This window comes from Kogia breviceps, chromosome 3, assembly GCF_026419965.1.
Source record: "Kogia breviceps isolate mKogBre1 chromosome 3, mKogBre1 haplotype 1, whole genome shotgun sequence".
NCBI lineage: Eukaryota > Metazoa > Chordata > Mammalia > Artiodactyla > Physeteridae > Kogia > Kogia breviceps.
This window is the reverse complement of record NC_081312.1, coordinates 33,865,611-33,889,746: the sequence shown is the minus strand read 5'-3', so window position 1 is coordinate 33,889,746 and position 24,136 is coordinate 33,865,611. Positions and strand designations below refer to the sequence as shown.

Genomic DNA, 24,136 nt, shown 5'->3' with positions numbered 1-24,136 from the left:
TCAGTACATCTTTCAATAAAACAGTCAACAGGTGGTGCATTTGTTTTTTAGAACTTCTAATTAGTGACCCACCAAGGAGGCTCTTTTGAAGACAAACCAACCAAATAAATAAAACAAGTGCACAGAGTTACACGGGCTAACAGTACCAGCATCTCCTAGGTGAAAGGGTAAGGTGGGAAATCATGGTATGACAGCATGTGGCATGGTCCCACTGATAGTGGGGGTTGGATTGGGATATAATTGGCTACAAACTCTGCAGGTGAGAGACAGGCTGCTCTTCTCCATTAGGAAGCTGGTTTTTGTTTTTTGGTGTTTTTGTTTGTTTGTTTTTTGCAGTGTTGTAAATAGGGAATGACAACTCTTTTCAATATATAATGCCAAAGCCTGCCTCCCTACCTTGTAGGTTGTACAGCCAGGGAAATACATAGATGGCATCTGGGAGGATTTATGCATCCAGTAAATCTTTATCAGTTACTTGCTATGCTCCACATAGTATTCTAGGTACTGAAAAGATAAAAAAGAAGACTAAGACTAGTAAGCAAGTTCCTGTTTTAATGGGACTTAGTTGTTACAGACAAATAACTAATATATTTCAAATTGTGGTAAGTGTTAAGAAGAAAAAAAGCAAGATAATAGGTAGAGTGAAGAAAATAGCCTTAACAAATGCCTAGATCTGTGACTGTCTTGTCAAAAGCTCAGAGGTTTTAAGTTTTTCTTCTGAGAAAAGAACATTTGGTTTTATAGGCTTATTTAATTTAACAGCAAAGAAAAAAAAAAGTCTCTGGATTACCTATTTGCCACAAGAAAGGAAAATTAAATTAGCTCCCGAGAATAGTTTCCTGATTGAAAATTAAATTTTGCCTGAAATGTTATAGTGAGCCTGGAATAGCCTGATAATAGGATGAAATTTATTTCTATTTTGATCATGTTCTTCTGTATCCTTTGCCTTATCTGGAGAACTTTGGCTACCTTAAGTCAACTTCTGGGCTCCAGCTCTCTCAATCATAAAATGACATTTTAATAATAATAATTAATTATATGGATTCTGGAAAGATTAGCTATTATCAGAATAATTATGAAATGCTTTATAAAGTTGTAGGCCAAAGGAAACATTAAGCATTCTTCATTAAATTTGAGCAAGTCATTTAACCTCTCTGGGTCTTAGTTTTTTCTTAGTTTTTTCATTTAACCTCTCTGGGTCTTAGTGGTGAAACGAAGTAGTTGTATTGTCAAGAATCTTAGGAAACAGATCTTCTCTTTCAGTGCTGTTGGAAATAGGAATTAGTATAACTTTTCTGGAGAGCCAATTTGCAGAATAATTTCAAGTTCTTTAAAACATGCACACCTTTTTGCCCCAAGGAACAGAATTCGAAGAAGTATTCACAGGTGCATGTTTAAAGACGTTTATCACACTGCTGTTTATAATGGCAAGAAGACAGTAAATGGATGTTGAACAATTGGCATTTGGTTCAGTTATGGTGCATTTCCTGTGAAATGCTATGCAGCTACTAAAGATGATGATAGCATTAATAGATATTAATGGAATTGGAAAGAAGTTCACCGTGTACTAGCATTTGTGGTAATCTGCCTCTTCACTTTGGCCTACTGCAGTCAAGAGTAGTAATTATGGTTACTTAGAAAAAAATCTAGCAATAGTGGCAGGTAATTATTGGGCACTCCAATATCCTAGGCACTAGGATAAGCTTTATTCACATATTATCTCATTGAAGTTTCATATTAACCCTATTGAGTAGGAACAGTTTGGTACCCAATTTTGCAGATGAAGGAACCAAGGCTCATAGGAATAATGTACCTTGTCCAAGTCTTTAAATGCAGAAGTAGCAAAGTCAGAATTTGTAACCTAGTCATTTGACTGCAGAGCCTACGTTCTGCAACCATGGGCTAGATTGCCTCTCTGTAAACTGTCTTTAGGTTCTAGATAGGGTAGCTATCACAGTTATATTGTGGAAACTCCTTCACATCCTTTCCTGTAACTGCACTCTTATTTGAGAGTACTTTGGTCCGAGTATGTGGCAGAGGAAGGAGTGGTCTACTCTTTAATAAAGAGGTCAGCAGACCACGGCCAATGAGCCAAATCAGCCTGCTGCCTGTTTTTGTAAATCACATGTTATTGCAACCCAGCCATGTTTATTCATTTAGGTATCGTCTGTGGCTGTTTTTGCACTGCAGGGGCAGAAATGAGACAACAGAGACCATATGGCCATTTGTATCATCTTGTCCTTTACAGAGAAGGTTTGCTGATAGAAATCTGGAAGGACGTGTGCCCTATTACAGTGACCTTTTTTCTTTCCCTAAAGAGAGTAACTTAAAAGAAAAAACAAGCCTAGGGACTTCCCTGGTGGTGCAGTGGTTAAGAATCTGCCTGCCAGTGCAGGGGACACGGGTTCAAGCCCTGGTCCGGGAAGATACCACATGCCACAGGGCAACTAAGCCCGTGCACCACAACTACTGAGACTGCACTCTAGAGCCCGCGAGCCACAGCTACTGAAGCCCACGTGCCTAGAGCCCGTGTTCCTTGACAAGAGAAGCCACTGCAATGAGAAGCCCACCCACCTCAATGAAGAGTAGCTCCCGCTCGCCACAACTAGAGAAAGCCTGCACGCAGCAACGAAGACCCAACACAGCCAAAAAAAAAGACAGAACAACCCAGTTTTAGGGCTACTATCCTACACAGGCCACAGGGATACAGGTAGTTGTAGAGTTTTCCGAGGCGGTGAACAAGAGCAGTCTATTTCAGGACAACTGAAGGCCCTCTGTGCGCGGGTGACTGGCATTCTCTAACTGGGTCTTCGTTGCCTTGAAACTCTGCCTGCTGCTGCTGCTCTGAGATGGAATGTGTATTCACAAATGAGGTGCTCCATTAGTCATGGTGCATTTCCTGGGCCCTGGAGACATGGGCATGACATCACCAAGGGCCAATTAAAAAAGGCTTCTCTGTCACACAAGCCCCTGAACCTCTTTAGAGGTCTGTATGGAGTGTGTGTTCTGTTCCTAGCCCTCAGGGTGTGAATTGAGACTGCCTTCCTCATCCAGCCATATTCTAGGTGCAGAAGTCTAGCTTCCAGACCCGAGAGGCCAGGACAAGTTTGAAAATTTGCAGAGCTGGAGGCAGATTCCCATTTAGTATTTTTTTCCAGGGCTCAGGTTTTTATTCCCAGTTTTCCACTCTTAATGACGTTGTTACTTTATGTGGGGAAGAGAGGGTGGTGAAAAATGCAGTCTGTGTTAGGTAAAAGACACTTGGCAGTTAGAATTTCTGGATAAGTATAGGTTGGTAACATAACAAAATCAGAAGCATATTTTGCCATTTTGTTACATGGCTTTTGAGTGTAGCTTAACATCATAAAACAACATCTTTTTTTTTTTTTTTTTTTTTTTGCGGTACGCGGGCCTCTCACTGTTGTGGCCTCTCCCGCTGCGGAGCACAGGCTCCGGATGCACAGGCTCAGCGGCCGTGGCTCACGGGCCCAGCTGCTCCGCGGCATGTGGGATCTTCCTGGACGGGGGCACGAACCCATGTCCCCTGCATCTTCTCCTCTCAACCACTGCACCACCAGGGAAGCCCAACATCTTTTAACAGTAAAGGCTCCTAGCAAAATTAGTGTGGCTTAGAATAGGGCAATTACCAAAGGAACTTTACTAAGGGAGATTAGTCACTCATTAAATCTTTTATCTTCAGGAAGAAAAGAAACTTTTTTTTTTCAATTCTTTTTTCTTAGAATTTAAGCGTTTTATGTCTACCCCATGCCATACCCCCTCTTCCTAATTTATATATGTACTTATTTATGAAAATGACTTGTGGAATTTAGTTTCAGAGATAACCGTTCTATGTACCAGAAAGTTTATTGAAAGACTTGTTTTCTAATTGGTAATAAATAGCTCAGTCTCTTGCTAACAAGCCATAATTGTAAAATTCCCTCTTTAAAAGTTATTCAAGGAAACAGGCTCAGGACTCAACATGAGATTACGCTGGACAGACTTTTATAGTTTAATCCAGGGATTGAACCCAAAACTTGTGTTTTCCAGTCTTCACAGGCAATCTACGGTTGAATGAGAATGATTCCTTTAGTATTTTGTCATGTTTGAATTCTTTTTAATGAAGTCTAAGAGAAATTATGAGACACAGCCATTTTTGTGAGTATTATGTTATCTGCGGCTACCCTAAACCACAGAGGATGCCACCCCTACAACTTAAAAAGAATCCTTGTTGTTTCTGCAAAGTTAAAGATGATTATTATTTTTTTTCATTGTAGAGGCTTTTATTTTAAGAATCACTTGAAAGCCTATGAATTTATTCCTATTTCCTAAGAAGATATATACCAGTAATTAAAAGAATTTCCTCTAGAACTGTGCAATATACTATAAAAGAGGGCACCTTTTAGCATTTCAGAGATTTCCCCCCCCCCAAAGATCTCTATGCAGTTTAATACATTAATTATTAAAATTTCTAAACATCTCTGGTATTTTTAATGGTATATGTGTGTGTGTGTGTGTCTATATTTAGATTTTATAGGTGAGGAAACTGAAGTACAGAAAGATTGAATCTTCTACCTTGTGTCATTCATAGAAGCAGATATTGAATGCATAAATCATTCTTACCAAAACCCTTAAGAGGATATTCCTCTGTGTCTTTACATAAAATTGTTCTTGTTTTCCTTTGCTAGCTTCCAAGCTTTGCCTCGTTAACAACAAATTTTGTATTCCACAACCCTTTTGACAGAGACAAAAGAGCAGGTTAGGCTGGGCAGACTGGAGCAAGCCTGGAGAGGGGCCAGTTACCACAGGCCTAAAGGTGTGGGGCTGGGGCTCTGGGAGATCTCCTCCTGCCTTACTCTTGGCAGAGGACTTAATTCTCCTCAACCCCACCCCCCAATTTCTCACACCTGAACTAATATTTTGCCACCTCTCAGAGGGTTGTCATGAACACTGATGAGTTTAACGCCGAAAAAATGCTTCAAGCCTTTTGGAAAAAAGGTCTGTCTTATATAAGTACATAATTAGTATTGGCCACAGCACCAGTCACAAGCCTCTTGAGCGGCCAGTAGGCACCCTTGGATGAAGTTAACCAGATGCTTGTTTTGGTGAGGACAGACTCTGGAATGAGGTCTGCTGCTCCCTTGAGAGGACACGTCTGATTTGAAACGTTGAAAGCCAGGTGATCCTTTTGGCAGCTACGCAGTAACGTCTCTTCACTGCTTCTGTTTCCTGCTAATTTGGGGAGCAGCCGATGCCTCCCTCGGAATCCCTCCCAGAGTGTTGGCATGCCGTGCTGATCTTCTCACTAAGCCCTAAACTTTCCCCGCAGAAGAAAAGTCTCGAAAGGCTAGTCCAGAATATGATAGTGAGAAGTTGTGAGAGACAGTCTGATTGGTTTATGAAAAGGTAAGGATGCGTCATGTCACTCCTAGAGGCACTGGCATCCATTTATTACACCAAAGCAAACAGTGAAAGAAGGAAGCCTTTAGTCTCATTAAGGAACCCAGACAAAAATCCCACTTAATCCATCTTGCTTTTCCTTTTCCTCTAACTCAGCTGGTGTGCAGGTGTAGGGCAGCTTGGCAGAAGCTTTGAACATTTGGAAAACCGAGTCATTACTGAAAGTCACTGACACACACTTCCCTTGGAATGCTGCTGATGTCATGGAAAACTGGGACCTTAGCAGTAACCCCTAACAACCAGAGCTACAGTAAACAGTAAATGTTACCTCCACCAAGGCATTGGTTTTTAAAGAGTTTTAACAGGCTAGGGCTTGCCAGCCACAACTCATAAAAATGTTCTTATAATTTTACCCTGCTCTCTAAAAGCACTGGATAACTGCTGAGGTTTCCCTGCCACTCGGGTATGCAAAGCCAAATTCACGTCAGTTTCAAGGTTCACTATTCAGAATTTACGGCACTTCTTTTCCATTCCTCTTCATACCCCCTGCCATGCTCACAGGATTAGGCCTGGGAAGTGTAATACTTTTTCAAAGAAGTCTCTTGTCTTACTGAGTTGCCTCCATTTCTGGTGATGGGGTGAATCTGTGTGCTAGGTTTTGCCCAGTGTTTTATTAGCCTAGCGGTTAACCCAGTCTGGTTAATTTGTAGCCCTTGATCAATAGGTTATGTTCCAACCAATTTGAAATAGTTGGGCAAAGTTACACCCTGTAGTTCAAACACTGAACTAGATGCATAGCAGGAGAACAAGCAGCACGTGCTGTCATATAGAGTTGTTGAGAATGGTTGCTGTCAACAGTTTAAGAAAGGAAAAGAAGACAGAAACCAAGAGATCGGGAGGAATTTTCTCCCATGATTGGCTTTTTTTTTTTTTTTTTTTTTTTTTAGGAGAGAGGTTAGAGGAATATTACTATGTAAACCAAACCCAGCATGGCTTCTTTTAGACCTGTCCACAAGGTGGGAAGAAGCAGAATGCTTGTGCAAGGTATTGTCAAGGTGACCATATAACTTACCGTCCAAACTGGATACTTTGGAGAGTGAAGGGGCTCTACTAATAATTACTCTGGCACAATGGGAATAAAGCTGGACTGTCCCAAGCAAAGCAGGAATATGGTCACCTCCATCACTGTGCTAAGACCCACCCAGCCCAAGCCCTTTGAGGAGGCAGTCTTCACAATGCCAGAGAGAGTGGACCCATTCATGCAACCTGGGTTGTCTCAGTTCCAAGAAAACAAGTCCACTCTTAGAATTAGTGGCCTAGATAGGGAACTCTTACTGCAAGATTTGCCCTCAGTTAAAACCTCAAGTAGAGTAAACTTGAACTCATAGTCTTTATTTACCCAGTTTTGAATATGACTTTTATTGCCATAGACCAGTAGTTCTTAAAATGTGATGAGATACCCAAGGGTCCCCAGAGATCCTTTCAAGGGATCTGTGAGGGTGAACTTTTTCCATCATAATATTAAGGCATTATTTGCCTTTTTCATTCTCATTTTCTCACATGTGTACAGTGGAGTTTTCTAGAGGACATGTGAAGTATGATATTTTAATGAAGAGCCAGATTAATGAAGAACCAGATATTGGAATGTATTAAGCCAGACATTAAAGAGATTGGCAAGACTGTAAAACAGTGGCATTTGTCTCACTAAACTTTTCATTTTAGAAAATGCAACTATTTTTCATAAAAATACATTATTTATGTTGAGGTTATAGGTTTATTGTTACTTTTAAACAAATCAACAAATACTTAAAAATTATTCAGTTTTAATTTCTTTTTTTTAGTTTTTTAAAATTTTATTGAAGCATAGTTGATTTACAGTGTTGTTTTAATTTCTTCTATACAGCAAAGTGAGTCTTTTTCATATTCTTTTCCATTATGGTTTGTCACAGAATATTGAATATAGTTCCCTCTGCTATACAGTAGGACCTTGTTGTTTATCCATACTATATATAATAATTTGCCACTGCTAATACCAAACTAGAGATTATCATACTAAGCAAAGTAAATCAGAAAGAGAAAGACAAATACCATATGATATCAGTTATATATGGAATCCAAAATACGATGCAAATCAACATATCTAGGAAACAAAAACAGACTCACAGATATAGATAACAGACTTGTGGTTGCCAGGGAGGGATGGGGTAGGGGAAGGAAGGAATGGGAGTTTGGGATCATCAGTTTTAACTTCTGATATGGTCAACATATCCCTCATAAATAAAAGCTCTATGAGTCCTTAATAGTTTTTAAGAGTATAAATTGGTCCCAGGTGGGAAAGGTTTGAGAGCTGCTGCTCTAGACCTTTCTCTCTCCTGAAGGAACATGCTGGTAAATTGAGGTGATAAATTCCCTGTGAGTGAGACCATCTTTATTCATTATCTCATCTACTACAGCACCCAACAGAATGCCTTGCCCACAGTTAGTGCTCTTTATAAATATGCATAGATGAGGTCCTGTGACAGCTCTGAAAAGTTACCATGTTCTCTCATGTTTGGGTGTTACATTAACATTACTGGTTTTTTTTAATTGAGGTTTAGTTGATGTACACTGTTGCGTGTTTTTTTGTGTGTCTTTGTCTTTTGATATTTAATGTGTTCTAGTACTTTTTGTTAAATAGTATTATTGATATTTTGACATAACAATAATGATGTCATTTTTTTCCTTCCAAAGTCTTATGTAACAGATCAAATTCTCATATGAAACAAGAATGTTAGATTTTTTTTTTAAATGAAGAATAATACAAGAACTCATTACTTGTATTTTTTTAACCTACCAATTCTTCTTTATCCTCATCTCAGGTGTCACCTTCTTCAATTAGCCTTCCTGGAACTTCCCATGCTGGCCTGGTACCCCTCCCATGTACTTTCTAAGTAAACTTTATTACTGGAAGTACTACTCTGGTCATGCCATTGACATTTGGTTTCCCCCAGTTAACTTTGCATGCCTTTATGTCAGAAGTACTGTCTTTAAGTTCCTATTCCCAGAATTGAATAGTACTTGGTAAAGGGTAAGCACTAGAGAATCTGTTAAATGAAAATGTATAGAAGGAAGGAAAAGTTAGCTAATTTAACTAGTTAGTGAAGTGTCCAGTGCCCCACCCCCCTTCCCAAAATAGAGGGTATTTATTGCATCTTTAAAATATCACAAACAGGTCTTAGGAATTATCCAACATCTTGTTTCCATAGCTAGACAACTTTTAGATCTTATTCATCAGCCTGCTGAACTATTCCTTTTTAAGAGACATAGATATCATTCCCCCAATTTTTCTGATATTTTTAACTATTGTGACTTGCTAAATCAAAGCAGCTGAATTTGACACAAGTTCAATATAGTTTTCCTTCAAGAATTAACTCATTTTTCTGGGCTTGCTTGAGATACCCTGTGGATGTTTTTTCCACTCAGGACATTTTAGAGTTCAATGAGAGACCTATTCTGAATGAGGATATTGATGGGGAGGTGAGCACACATAGACTTCACCTTGTAACAACCCCCAGTGTAACACCCTTGCTCATGTTCTTTACACAACTACAGATAGTGCCCATGATGGCCAGTCCTTTGTTTCCCCACCTAATGTCAACCCAGAGCCTCTTCTTTTTCCTTGCAAGGCGACTGAGATCTACGTTGATGTGATTGAAGTCCCTCCTCAGGGTTCCTCTGGGGCCCTTCACAGTAACTATGCATCCCTTCAGGGTGATGTCGACATTTCCAGAATGTCGACAGTCTGATTGTTGAGAACTGGCTTCATTCTTGCAGTAGATGCAGCGAAGGGCGGTGAGGTATTTTTGTTTTCATTTTTTAATGTCATATTTTAACATGATTTCCATAGTACTGAAAAGAAAATTTTTAGTGGAATAAACCACAATTTGAGATTGCTTTGTTATGACCTTACGTATAAACCATTATACAGTGGGCCCTGCATATCCATGGATGTGGAACCCGTGGATATGGAGAGCCGACTGTACTGAGGAATTTTATGTAGGGGACTTGAGCATCCGAGGATTTTGCTGTCTATGCGGGGTGTCCTAGAACCAATCCCCTGTGGATGTCAAGGGGCCGTATTTCCACCTCTCTCTCCACACTTATAAACTCCTTTTCAGAGTAGGAATCTTTTAAGCCCTTAAAGGTTGGTTACCTTTTTCTGAGAATGTGATATTTCTCAATATCAGAAATTATTTCTTTTGGCAAAAAGGGAAAAATTCCATTTTTTATATATATATATATATATATATATATATATATATATATACATACACATACATACATACCACATCTTCTTTATCCACTCATCTGTTTGATGGACACTTAGGTTGCTTGCATATCTTGGCAATTGTAAATAATGCTACTATGAACATTGAGGTGCATGTATTTTTTCGAATTAGTGGGACTTTGTTTGTTTGTTTTGTTTTCAGATATATACCCAGGAGTGGAACTGCTGGGTCATATGGTAGTTCTATTTTTAGTTTTTTGAGAAACTTCCATTCTGTTTTCCACAGTGGCTACACCAATTTACATTCCCACCAACAGTGTACGAGGGTTCCCTTTTCTCTGCATCCTCGCCAACGTTTGTTCCTTGTGTTCTTTTTTTTTTGTGGTACGCGGACCTCACTGTTGTGGCCTCTCCCGTTGCGGAGCACAGGCTCCGGATGCACAGGCTCAGCGGCCATGGCCCATGGGCCCAGCCGCTCCGCGGCACATGGGATCCTCCCAGACCGGGGCACGAACCCGTGTCCCCTGCATCGGCAGGCGGACTCTCAACCACTGCGCCACCAGGGAAGCCCCCTTGTGCTCTTTTTGATGATGGCCATTCTTACAGTTGTGAACTCATTGTGGTTTTGATTTGCATTTCCCTGCTGATTAACAGTGTTGACCATCTTTTCATGTGCCTCTCGGCCACCTGCATTTCCTCTTAGGAAAAATGTCTGTTCAGGTCTTCTGCCCATTTTTAAATTGGATTGTATGGGTTGTTTTTTTTTTATGTTGAGTTGTGTGAACTGTTTATATATGTTGGATATTAATCCCTTACCAGTCATATCATTTGCAAATATTTTCTCCCATTCAGTAGGTTCTCTTTTTGTTTTGTTGATAGTTTCCTTTGTTGTGCAAAAGCTTTTAAGTTTAATTAGGTCCCATTTGTTTCTTTTTTTTGGATTTATCTCCTAAAACAAAGGAAATAAAAGCATTCTGCTTGGTTTTAGGTTGAGTCTTTTCTCTGAGTGCTGTTAGTTATATGAGTCTCCAAGTCTCTTTTCCTTAAGACCTAACACTTTGGGCTTCCTTGGTGGCGCAGTGGTTGAGAGTCCGCCTGCCAATGCAGGGGACGCGGGTTCGTGCCCTGGTCTGGGAAGATCCCGCGGGGCGGTTGGGCCCGTGAGCCATGGCCGCTGAACCTGTGCATCCGGAGCCTGTGCTCCGCAACGGGAGAGGCCACAACAGTGAGAGGCCCGCGTACCGCAAAAACAAAAGACCTAACACTTTGGATAATTATTTACCAAACTTATGTGTGAATTTTTGATCAGGAAACAGAGAGAGAATACGTCACAATTCTTATCAAGTCCTCATTTAAAAAGGGTTCGATGGGGGAATACTAGTATTTTGTCTGAGATAGAGTCCTAAAGGAACACTGATTTTTTTGGACAGGGCACTGGCTGGATGGGAATGGGAGAGCTGGATATTTGTCCTGACTTTGCTACTTTCTAAATATTAGTATGATTTCAGCAGATCACCTTACTTCCTACTGCTACTCTTAAGTTTCCCCATTTGTAAAATCAGGCTGGATTAGAAGGTCTCAAAGGCCCCTTGCAGATCATCTAATTCTATAGTTTGTTTTGTACTCTGTCAGGATTTCATGTTCTTGATGTTCTTAGCTGACAGGTAAGGTGTGGGAGGCAATGACAGTCTTGAGTAACCAAAATGAATTTTGTCTACCTGTATGCGCTAATCCCCAAAAGAAGAAGAAAATGCAAATGAGCCAGGGGCTGAACACGAAAATGGTGACAGTGAGGAGAACATTGAAGCAGACAGCTGAAAGCTTCATTTCCTGGCCCATCTGCCATGAGAAAGGCTGAGACTGCCAAAGCCTCCAGGCAATCAAGGCCAGAACTTTGGCTCACTCTTATTTTGAACTACCCCCATACCACACACACAAACCACACAGGAAAATTGTCACTCTCCCTTCATATTTGTGCATTTTGGCTGCACTCCTATTTTATGCCAAGTCCTCGCCTAATCCCCTTCCTTCCAGCTGTCACTATATTCTGCCTGTTGCTTTCTGGGCTTTGGAAAGCAGCTGCAATTTTCAGTGGAAGCCCAGGGGTGGTGGCCTTGGCGGTGGGGCGTTGTTAGGATGTGTGGACTCTGTCCGAACCAACAGTCACTTTTACCTGGTTTATAGGCAGTTTGAGGAGTGTTCTCACTCTCCTTCCTTGGCAAATGTCAGAACTGATGGCTTTAATTTTTTTCCCTCTCCTCCCTCTTTGGGGAGTTTTTCCCCGCTCTACATTCCTCAGCCTTTTAGTCTGAGAGCATCCTGTGGAAGATTTGGTTTGTCTTAGGTTCTTTTGCCAGGCTGTTCATCTTCTTCTTTTTTTTCTTTTTTCCACCTAAAACGTATTTATCTATTGGGAGAGCTTAAGATGGATAACCAGAGCTTACAAGCCTAGAAACTTGACCCCTTCTCATCTCTGACAGTATATCCCAAGCCATTAGGTCTCCCAAGGCCCAGAGAGCTCTTGGTCATTCGCTGTCCATCCAGCCTCTAGTTGGAGAACTAGCTTTGGTGTCCTTTCACCTCTGGCTTGTGAGGTTTTCCCATGGAGCTTGTCTGCATACATCTCGTATTGGCTCTTAGTGATGGTAACTGAACAAAGAGACACTTCGTTCTCATCATATTAGAAAGCTGAGCAAGAATCAGGAAATCTGCTTGAAGAATCTTGGCTGAATATAAGGAGAAGCCATGTTATTATGAAGGTTTTAAATCATTCCAGTGTGCACAGACTGACCTTGCTGGCCTGAATATTGAAAGCAGAACAAAACTTCCACCCAGTCATTGTTTTTGGCTGATGAAGAGAGCCTTTTTAGGTACAGTGGGTTGTTCTCTGCCCTTCTTTCTGGAAACTGCATCAACTGTCTTGCCTTCTACCTAGCAGTGCCAACCCACACTCCTGTTTTCCTTTGGTTTTTAAAATAAATTTATTTATTTATCTATATTTGTTTTAGGCTGCATTGGGTCTTTGCTGCTGCACACAGGCTTTCTCTAGTTGCAGTGAGCAGGGGCTACTCTTCGTTGTGGTGTGCGGGCTTCTCATTGCGGTGGCTTCTCTTGTTGCGGAGCACGGGCTCTAGGCACGCGGGCTTCAGTAGTTGTGGCACGACACACTCCTGTTTATATAAGAGGAACCTCACATAGTTCTGAGAGCCTGGTGAAAAAAAACTCAGTGTGTCTGTGTTTGGGTTTGTCTGATGGTTTCTCCTATCTGTATGAATTTTGTATTTTATTTCAAAGAATTTAAATTTTAATTGATGTTAAATTCAAATAGGCAAGTTTATTTGATTAAATTCTTTGGTGATAGGATCCTGTTTAACTTTATAGGTACTATATAAAGTCTTTTTATTCATGTTGGGAATATAATACTACAAAGCCATTTTTTTCTTTCAATTCTGCCTGTTTTATCTCAATCCTGGACTTAACTTGGCTATATTGTTTCTAATGCCCAGTTAACCCTTCTGTCACTCATCCTTTCTCCCAGTCCCCTTTTTTACATTGTCTATAATTCATAGAATCATAGTTTGATAAAGCATTAGTACTGGAAGGGTCCTTAGATGTTAACTACACAAGCTTCATTTTATAGATGAAAAAAGAGCCTACAAAAGTAACAGGATTAGGCCAAGGTCACATACCTGCCAGAGCTTAGGCTCACAAGTGTTTTTCCACTATACTGCTCCAGACTCCATGTGTCAGGAATTTTCCAAAGCACTAGACTAATAATAGCTACTTCAATAGGCAGGAAATGCATCTTACTGGAAAAGGCAGAGGTTTTGGAGCCAGAGAGATTTGGGTTTGAATATATTGTTCTGCCATCTACTGGCAGGGTAAATTGGGCAAGTAACTAAAGGTTTTAGGGACTCTGTTTCTTCCTCTGTAATATGGGAATAATAATAACAATACTTTAGCGTTATTATGAGTATTGTACTACATGATCTGTATAATGTGCCTGTTATACATATTGTGTTCAACAAATTATTATTGTAAAAAATCTGATCATAGGAAATATTATCTCATATATATAAATAATAATTTAAAATAGGTATTTTATAATTAGCTATTCTGAGCCGTTCTTGTTCAATAGTATTCTCCTAAATTTAGCAGTAAAATATGAATGGAGTGAGTTGTCCGGAAATGAATTCCTGAAAGTTATTTATACCATGACAGTGATTCATGCATTTCCCTTTTCTTTATAGCTTTCATCTGTACTTAGCTACAGTGTATCTTGTCCAAAAATTTTTGTACATGTTGAACTCACCCTAGGAAGACATCTGGAGTATACTTAGGTTTGGCCCCTGGTTTTCATTTAGCTAAACACTAGCATATAAATCTAGAATATAATCTACATAGAATGTTAAATTCATATTTTTGAGAAGCTTGAGATATTTCGTGTTATTCTGAAACTCTTTGTGTGATGAATAGCTTAGATGTGAAATTATTTGTAACTGGAGTATAGGTTGAACCTATCTTGTGTTCATCATAAAAGGGCCCAAGATTGTTCTGTTAAAAGGAAGTAGAGGGTATCGGTTCGGCCGCCGAGGTGCCGTCCCACCTCTCAGCGCCCGCTCAATGGCGGGCGCGGAGGAGCTGCGGCTTTCCCCGCAGCCGCCACCCTCTGCCTCATCTTCAGACGCGTCTTCAGCATCTTCCCCCGGCACCCCGGGGGGTTGGGGCCGGCCGGTTCCAAACAGGAACAGCGGCCGGCCGGTGGACCCGCTGGAGGAGGTGGAGCTGCAGATCGGAGACAAGATGGCGAGAGTGCTGCCGCAGTTTCTGTCTCTGCTGAGCAGGCTGGTTCCAAGCGAGCACGTAGAATGCAGTGCGGATGTGTAACTTGAGGGTCTGTTCTTTGGTCTGTATGTTTTCACGGCCTGCCGCGTTCACAGGCAGCATTTTCATTAACCAAACTTCTTGAAGCTGCATCTGCAGTATCAGCTCAAGTGGAAGAGCTTGCCTTCAAATGTACAGAAAATCCACGTTTCCTTAAAACATGGCGGGACCTCTTGAAAGAAGGCTATGATTCCTTGAAACCTGACAACTGATTTGACTGTAATAATCCATACCACCTCATTTATTATCCTATCCACACATGTACCGTATGGGTAGGATAATCACCAGCAGTTCTGTATACAGAAGCTGAAATTTTTCTTGGTTTTCTTCATTTTGTGAAAACAATATGATGTTATTTTTTATGCTGGCCCGTTTATCTTTAAACACTTTCTGTTCTCTAAACTTTCAAAGACTCTTCTATGAAAGTTAATTTAATCAGTAGATAATATTAATAATGCCACAGTGCTACCAGTAGCAAACTAGGTGGACCATTATCCTCTTCAGTTTGCAAGAAGATAACAAAAATGGCAGAGTTTAAAGTCGAGCTTTATTATATGGACCAATGTTAGATTCAGCTCCATTAGGCTAAGTTCCCTAGAACCAATGATTGTGTCTTATTACTTACATATTTCCAGCAGCTAGAAGTCTGTTACACAACAGTCACCAAATGTTTGATGAATAAGAGTTCACAACGTAATTAAAAGCTATTTTTTCTTCCTGTTTTTAGCATGAAGATTATAATTGTTTCTCGAAAAGATATTTGAGTCAGAACCTCATTGACCTGAAGGAAAATGTTATCTTTTTTTTTTTTTTTTTGCGGTGCATGGGCCTCTCACTGCTGTGGCCTCTCCCGTTGCCGAGCATGGGCTCCGAACGCGCAGGCTCAGCGGCCATGGCTCACGGGCCCAGCCGCTCCGTGGCATGTGGGATCCTCCCGGACCGGGGCACGAACCCGTGTCCCCTGCATCGGCAGGCTGATGTATGTCATCAGTGATTTGATGTGATCTTCAAATCACATATATGTCTGTGATTGAACCAACTAATTCTCTTGCTGTGTAACTTCTGGACACCTCTGATACAGTATCTTACTTCTTTGTAGGTAAGGAGGTATGTAGAGAACTATATTCCCAAGCCCCACAATGGGCCTGTGAAAGGGGACACATGGATGGGCAAAGGATAGTTTTGTTTAGCATATTAGGTCATAGTTCCTGATTAATTTTTTTAATTTAAGGATAATACATATGATGTGTTCCTATACCAAAGAGATGCTTATTTTGATATTAGAATGTTTGATATTAGATGTTTTTCTTATGTGTCATGAAAATTACAATTTTTTTTTTTTTTTTCCACTGTGCAACCCGCTTCAGTGCCTGCAGCCTATGGGCAGAGGCCAGGCAATGGTTCTGGGCCAGTTTGCTCTGGCATGGGACACTATGAGAGGCCCAGGGGGACGGGCCTGCTATAAATCCAACCCATGCACGAAAATTGCAATTTTTAAAATGTACAAAAATAAACTTTTGTTCAAACACCCCCCCCCAAAAAAAAAAAAAGGTAGTAGAACTACTTGTTGAACCCAATAGCATGGGGAGGAGGAATGAGTTAGGAAACAAAAGCTAAGATTGAATTAGCGAAGGCCAGAAGCAACAAAAGAAAGTTTGGAAGCTTCAGAAGGAGTGATTCAGGGGAATTTCAGTTGTGAGCCTCTCAGATTGCATAGATGTCGTTGGCTGACTGGAATGCACTTAAGCTTAAAGTGGATGGAAGGACCTTGAGAAACTAGACAGAAAGAATTTTGCTTCTCTAATAAAGAGAAAGCTTGGGAGAAAGAGCTTTGGCTTAGATTTTAGACAGAAGTTAAGTGCAACTAGAAAGAGGCACTATGTGCTTTCCTCCATATGGAACCCTTAATTGCTAAGGCACTTTCAAGTTCATGTAATTTGGTCCATAACTATGGTTAGATACATAGACTTTTCTCTCCTTGGTCGCTTTTTCAGTAAGGTGAAAGTTAAAGAGTGCAGCAGTGGTGGAGAGTGGAATGGATAGTCCTTGCGCCTGTTTCTACCCACTGTTATTTATTAGGTTAAGAGCCTTAGGCCAGCAGTTTCTTAAAGATAAAAGTAGGCGTGAGTTTGGAGGAACATTGGATAATTGAATATGACCAGGAAGTAGAAGGTGCTATTTTGCTATATTTTGGGTTCATCCAGATGGGATCAAACCAGAAGAATTTGGCAAGCATTGGGACTCACCACTTAGAACCACACTGAAATAGTTGTGGTAGCAAAAGAATTTCTCCAGGAGATTTATTCCACTTGAGGCATAACAGCCAGAGATTCCTGGCCCTTGAGGGGAGAGTGCCAAAGCTGATAAATTTTAGAACAATCAACTGAAGTCTATAAACTCAGGAGAAGTAGTTCAATTAGATGGTACTGGGACTAAATTGTTTCCATAATTTTCACACAGAAGACATACTATGAGTAAATGTGTCCTATAATCCACTGTTTAGAATTAGCTCCTCCCTAATATTATGTCCTTTCCTTGAGATTTAATATATTGCAGTTTAATAAATGAGATTATAAAAGAATTTAACTTTAAGAACTTGTGTTTGACTTCTGTATTTGTGAAATTCTGACATCTTAACCTTACCATTTTTTAAGACTTTCTAGAAGAGTTCTTTGTGACCTGAAATTTACCTTCCTGTTTAATCATTCTCTGAGGCTTTTTATACTCTGGTAAAATTAACTACACTTCATCATCATCAGTATTGCTTATCCCTTGTCATCTGACATCTATCCCTGTATTGTCCAATTGTATCCCCTTCAATTGCCCAGTCCACTGACTTACATACATTAGGTTTTCATTAAATATTTTTAATTTAATGGTGAATGAGGAAGTACTTTATATTTTAAACAACTGACTATTGTGGAGAAAGACAACACAACAGGAGGGAATTACTGTGACTAAAGAGTCAAACAGGACACTAAAAATGGGAGCTTTAAAAATTTTTAACAGCTTTATTGAGTCATAATTGACACCCAATAAAGAGCACATATTTAATACAATTTGATAAGTTTTAACATATGTATACACCCATGAAGTCATCACCACAATCAAGATAATGAACATGTCCATCATCCCCAAACGTTTCTATGTAGCTGTTTTAATCCATCTCTCCCATCCTTCCCCACCTTACCCTCCTCAAGCAAACTACTCATCTGTTTTTGTCACTGTAGATTAGTTTGCATTTTCTAGAGTCTTATATAAAAAGAATCATACAGGGTAAACTCTCTTTGGTCCAGCTTTTTCACTCAGCTTAATTATTTTGAGATTCATCCATGGTGTTGCAGCTATCATTATTTTATTGGTTTTTATTGTTAAGTAGTATTCCATTGTATGCATATAACACAATTTACTTATCCAGTCACCTATTGATGGATATTTTGGGTTCTTTCCAGTTTATGAATATTATAAATAAAGCTACTATGAACATTTGACTACAAGTCATTGAATAGAGGTGTGCTTTCTTTTTTCATGGATAAATACCTGAGGGTAGAATGGCTAGATTATGGGATGGTACATGTTTAGCTTTGTAAGAAACAAACTGTCTTCCAAAGTGGCTGTACCCTTTTGCATTTCCCCAGCAATGAAGTAGAGTTCCTGTTGTTCCACATGCTTGCCGGCATTTAATAATGTTGGTGCTTTGAATCTTAGCCATTCTAATAGATGTTTAGTGGTATCTCATTATTATTTTAATTTTCAAGTCCCTAATGACATGAGGTTGAGCATATTTTAAAATACTTACTTGTCGGGCTTCCCTGGTGGCGCAGTGGTTGAGAATCCGCCTGCCGATGCAGGAGACACGGGTTCGTGCCCTGGTCCGGGAAGATCCCACATGCCGCGGAGCAACTAAGCCCGTGAGCCATGGCCGCTAGGCCTGCGCGTCCGGAGCCTGTGCTCCGCAACGGGAGAGGCCACAACAGTGAGAGGCCCGCATACCGCAAAAAAAAAATACTTACTTGTCATCTGTATGTCTTATTTGGTGAGATGCCTATTAAGATCTTTTACCCATTTTTAAATCAGATTGTTTAAGAGTTTTTAGAGTCCCTTGAGTCCCTTGTATATTTTGGATACAAGTCCTGTATCCAGTATGTGTTTTGCAAAGATTTTCTTTCACTCTGTGGCTTGTCTTTTCATTCTCTTAACAGTGTCATTTGCTGAGAAGTTTTTAATTTTAATGAAGTCCAGCTTGACAATTTTTTCTTTCATGGAGAGTGCTTTTGCTGTTATATCCAGAAACTCATGGCCATGCCCAAAGTCACCTAGCTTTTCTCCTATGTTATTGTCTAGAGTTCTACAGGTTTGTGTTTTGGTTTTTTTTGCGGTACGTGGGCCTCTCACTGTTGTGGCCTCTCCCATTGTGGGGCACAGGCTCCAGACGCACAGGCTCAGCGGCCATGGCTCACGGGCCTAGCTGCTTCGCAGCATGTGAGATCTTCCTGGACTGGGGCATGAACCCATGTCCCCTGCATCGGCAAGCGGACTCTCAACCGCTGCGCCACCAGGGAAGCCCTAGTTTTGTGTTTTATATTTAGTTCTATCATCCATTTTGAGTTAATTTTTGTGAAGGGTGTAAGGTAAGTGTCTAAATTATTTTTTGTTTTTTAATGTGGATGTCCAGTTGTTTCAGCACCATTTGATAAAAAGACGATCCTTCTATGTTGAATTGCCTTTGGCTCCTTTGTCAAAATTCAGTTAACTATATGTGAGTTATGAACTCTCTACTCTTTTCCATTGATCTAGTTATCCGTTCTTTCACTAATAGCACACTCCCTAGATTACTGTAGCTTTATAGTAAGTCTTGAAGTCGGGTAGTTTCAGTCCTCCATCTTTGTTTTTCTTCAATATTGTGTGGGCTACTATGAGTCTTTTGCCTTTCCATGTAAGCTTTAGAATCAGTTTGTCCATATCCATTAAGTAATTTATTGGGATTTTGATTGGGATTGCATTGAATCTATAGATTGAATTGGGAAGAATCAACATTTTGAGAATATTGGGTCTTCCTATCCACGGAATATCTCTCCATTTATTTAGATCTTCTTTGAGTTCTTTCGTCAGAGTTTTATAGTTTCCTCCTATAGATTTGTATATACTTTGTTAGATTTACACCTAAGTATTTCTCTCTCTCTCTCTCTGTGCCAAGATGTGTTGTGTTTCTAATTTCAATTTCTAATTGTTCATTGCTGGTATGTAAGGAAGCAATTGACTTTCATACATTAACCTTGTATCCTGTCTTCCTTTGGATTAAGTATTTTTTATGATTCCATTTTACATCCTTGATTGTCTTGTTAGCTATAACTTTATTTAGTTGTTTTGGAATTTATAGTGTACATATTTAACTTATCACAGCCTATCTTTGACTGCTATTATGCCACTTCACATATAGTATAACAATGTTACAGTAGCTGTCATATATTTTACTTATACATGTTATGAATCACACAATAAAGTTTTGTTTAAGCAGCCAGTTGTCTTTAAAATATATTTAAATAATAAAATATCTTATATATTTACCTACTAGGTACCATTTCCATTATTCTTTATTCCTTTGTATAGATCCAGATTTCCATCTGATGTTATTTTCCTTCTGCCTAAAGGACTTACTGTATTATTTCTTGTAGTGTAGGTAAGCTGGTGATGAATTTTTTCAGCTTTTGTATGTCTAAAAAGCTCCTTATTTTACCTTTGTTTTTTGGAAGATAGTTTTGCTGGGAATAGAATTCTTGGTTGACAGTTTTTTCTTTCAGTTTTTTGAACTTGCACTACTGTATTTCCATTTTCATTGTTTCCAACTAGAAACTGCACTTATCTTTGTTTCTCTGTATATAATGCATCTGTTTCTCTTGTTCCTTTTAAGTTTTTTTCCTTTCACTGGTTTTGAGCAACTTAATTATGGTGTACCTTCATGTAATTTTCTCATATTTTGTATGCTTGGGATTTGTTGAGCTTTTTCTCTTTATAACTCTTTATGAAGAGTTATAGTTTTCATCAAATTGGGGAAAATCCTGACCATTATTTTTTCAAAAGTTTTTTCTTCTCTTTTTCTTCTATCCTCCTCCTTGGAGACTCCTATTACACATATAGTAAATCACCTGAAGTTGTCCCCCCCACCCATAGCTCACTGATGCTCTTTTCATTCGGCTGATTGTTTTCTGTTTCATTTTAGATAGTTTCTATTGCTGTAGCTTCAAGTTCATTAATTGTTTTTGTCTATTTCTATGTTTACTAGTTTCTATTGTTGTGTCTTCAAGTTCTCCAATGTGTAATCTACCATTGATTACATCCAGTGTATTTGTCATCTCATATATTGGTAGTGTTTATCTCTAAAAGTTTGATTTTGGGTCTTTTTGCTATCTCTAACTTTTCAAACATATGGAATATAGTTATAATAACTATTTTAATATCATTATCTACTCATTCTAGCATCTGTGTCAGTTCTGAGTCCATTTCAGTGATTGAGTTTTCTCTTTATTATGGGTCTCACTTTGCTGCTTCTATCTATGTCAGGTTATATTTGATTGGATGCCAGACATTGTGAATTTTACCTTCTTGGGTGCTGTATATTTTTGCACTCCTATAAGTATTAAACTTTGTTTTGGGATGTAGTTGAATTATTTGGAAACAGTTTGATCCTTTTGGATATTGCTTTTAAGTTTTTGTTTGTTTGTTTTTTTGGCAGGACCAGAAGCATTTGGTTTAAAGATAATTATTCTCCACTATCAAGGCAAGATCCTTCTGTATACTGTACTCGGTGCTCCATGATTTATGATGTTTCCATTCTGGTTGATGAGGATAGGCATTCCTCCTGGCTTTGTGTGAGTGCCAGGCACTCTTCTCTTTACTTCTATCAAATCTTTCTTTCTCCAGCCTCAAGTAATTTCCTCACATGCATGTACTAATCAGTATTCTGCTGAGTATTTGAGGGAGACTCCACAGGTCTCTCATGTGAACTCTAGCTGCCTTGTTCTTCCCAGGTCCTAGGTTCCATCTCCTCAACTTGAGTGGACTCCATCTCGGTTTCCTCTCCCTCCCTGCATCACAGCCTAGAAATTATTAGTAAGCTGGGGCAGTCATAGAGCACTCCTCATTTTTTTCCATCTCTAAGGGATCACTGTCTTTCATTGCCTGATGTCCAATATCTTGGGGGAAAAAAAGCTGTTTCATATGTTTTGTCTTAAAAATATTTTTTTGGTTGTTTTAGGTGGTAGGGTAAATTTGATCCTGTTACTCCATCTTGGTCAGAAGAGAAAAAGTTTCTTTTAAGTTTTCAATGGTGGTTATAGAAATGACCAATAGCAAGACAAGGAGTCTGTAACTGAAATACTCATGATGTCTCCTCATAAATTGAGAATTTGGAATGAGAATTAATCTCAGAATTATCATTATTTTTTCATCCACTTATATCCATCACAGACATTTACATAACAAAATTCCTTGTACAAATGGACGATCACATCAATGGGTAGATTATTGAATTTGAGGGGGAAAGACATACACAAGCCACTAGAATTATACGTTTCATAGAACATATTATGTAAGAAGGAAATGATGCCAAGTGAATTGAGTTGGTATCATAGTACAGTATTATTTTAATTTCTTTATATCAGTAAATAGCTGTGAGATTTTTGGTTTTGTTTATTTGCTTTATTTGTGCTTTACTGGGAAGCCAATTGATTTTTGGCAAGAGAAGAAGCAGAAAAAAATACCAAAATGCTAGGGAAATGTAGGTTATCTCCTGTCTGTTCTTACAGCCCCTATAATGTCAGCCAAGTCAATAAATGTTTGCAAAAATCCAACTAGAATGTTATAAGGTACTTGCTGTAACTGCTTTCTCCTTTTATAGACAGTTTGAAAAGTAGGAAAGTTCATGGATAAACAGCAGTAATTAGAATGCAATTGTGAATCTTGGGTGCAATTTGCATGTGTGAATTTCAGATTGACTTGGCCCTCAGGGCAGAGAGACCCTTCTAAGACTAGTACCACAAAGATTTGGAGTTCATCTGCACAGTTTATGTGGCTAATTAGCACTTAGCATTTCTTCAATAGGGGCTAGTGAAGTAAGAACTAGATAATATCTTGTAAGATCTTTTTTCTTTTTTCTTTTTTTTTCTTTTTTCTTTTTTTTTCTTTTTTTTTTTTTTTTTCCCTATCTTGTACTTAGAAAAGGAGCTCGGACTGTTGAATTGGAATGGAACAATTAAACAGACTTTAAAATAAAGCCCTGACATGCTGGCTGCTTGCCTGCTCTACTGGGGCAGCTCTGGTTCCAGGGAGAGAGAATGCTTTTTTTGTTTGTTTGTTTGTTTCCAGACAATTTCCTGCGTCATCACATTTTTTGTGTGAGCCAAGTGTTTGAGGTTGGTGATGTTGACAGAGCTCTTGGAGAATGGAAGGAGTTCATCTCCACAGAGAAAGGCTTGTGTATTTCAAGTTCGAAAATTCCAGAATATTTTTCTATAACATTGTTATTGCTAGCTTTTAATTGCTGGTCTCCCCTTATCTAGTTAGCAGTTTTTTAGGTGGATTAATGCTTTAAGTCAAGAAAGCATTTTAGAAAAACTATTTCTCTTGGCATTTATGAAACTCGCAACCACATATCTTGCTCTCCTTGGGTCCAAGTTTGGCAAATTGTGTATATAGTATTCCCAGAAGGCTTAGGGTTTTTTTTTTTAACTATAAATTCTATGTTTATTAATATTTAATTTCCCTATAATAGAATCATTGCATGCTGAGTGATATTTTCTCATGAATTGTTTGGGAAAATATAAAATATGTTTGAACTATAATTATTATTATGATTTCCACTTATTTACAAATTTCCTTTTATTAATAATGTACCCAAGGCTATTCTTGATAATTTGAAAACAGAAATTTTGTTGTATACATATATATTTTTTTGGTACAATTTGGAACTCTTACATAAAGGTATAAACTCATTCAGAATTGAGTCCTCAGTCTGGTTCCATAGCACCTCTGATTCAAAGAGGGTGTTGCAGTTTATAAAAGACTTACTTTTGGTAGTGGAGGTGGTAGTTTTGGGAAAATGGGGATAGAGGGGGAGGCATTAGGTACATGCATATTTCTCTAACATCTGTTAATTTGCCAGGTGCTGACCCAGACATCTATGTTATCCTTTTATAAACTGCCATTTCTGAATCTCAGAAAATGGCCTGATTAAGTGGGATTTGGAGAGCTAGAAAATCTTACTATTATTATTTTTTAAACCTATACCTATAAAAGAGTTATTAAGAGTTCATTTAATATGATGCTCCTTTTTCTCTGTTTCAGATTTAAACTGTTTTTCTATAAGCTAATCAATAGAGGGATGATAAACATTTTAAAGCATGTTAGAGCAAAGGCGTGGCATTATGAAAAATGGGACATTACATGGAAGTAATAGAATAAAATGTATGGAATTAGGTAGTCTGAGAATTTTAGAACTAAATTTAGAAATCACTTGGACCATGTATTTCATCTGACAGATGAGAAAACTGCTACCCTCAACATATCAGCCTTGCCCAACAGAGCTAGTTA

The 24,136-nt window shown here is 39.0% G+C and overlaps 2 protein-coding genes, 1 non-coding gene and 1 pseudogene across 5 annotated transcripts in view; 2 read left to right on the top strand and 2 right to left on the bottom strand.

Annotated features, from left to right (window-relative positions):
- The window catches only part of RAD51B (RAD51 paralog B), a 735,153-nt gene that overhangs the window by 284,691 nt on the left and 426,326 nt on the right, over nt 1-24,136 (top strand). The gene's annotated exons all lie outside the window — the stretch shown is intronic.
- LOC131753307 (large ribosomal subunit protein uL6 pseudogene) lies at nt 8,661-9,202 on the bottom strand (annotated as a pseudogene).
- Nucleotides 14,288-14,760, top strand: LOC131753309 (uncharacterized protein C4orf46 homolog). The gene is made up of 2 exons (XM_059058429.2): nt 14,288-14,476; nt 14,605-14,760. The coding sequence occupies exons 1-2, from the start codon at nt 14,288-14,290 to the stop codon at nt 14,758-14,760; spliced, it is 345 nt and encodes a 114-aa protein (XP_058914412.1).
- On the bottom strand, nt 15,896-16,026 carry LOC131754174 (small nucleolar RNA SNORA42/SNORA80 family). The gene has a single exon (XR_009335207.1). It is a non-coding gene; the product is annotated as a small nucleolar RNA SNORA42/SNORA80 family (small nucleolar RNA).

What these genes read in the sequence shown, in the direction of transcription:
- LOC131753309 (XM_059058429.2), top strand. Translation starts at nt 14,288, where the DNA reads ATGGCGGGCGCGGAGGAGCTGCGGCTTTCCCCGCAGCCGCCACCCTCT. An exon ending in TCGGAGACAAGATGGCGAGA is followed by an intron (nt 14,477 to 14,604) that starts GTGCTGCCGCAG and finishes CCGCGTTCACAG; the next exon opens with GCAGCATTTTCATTAACCAA.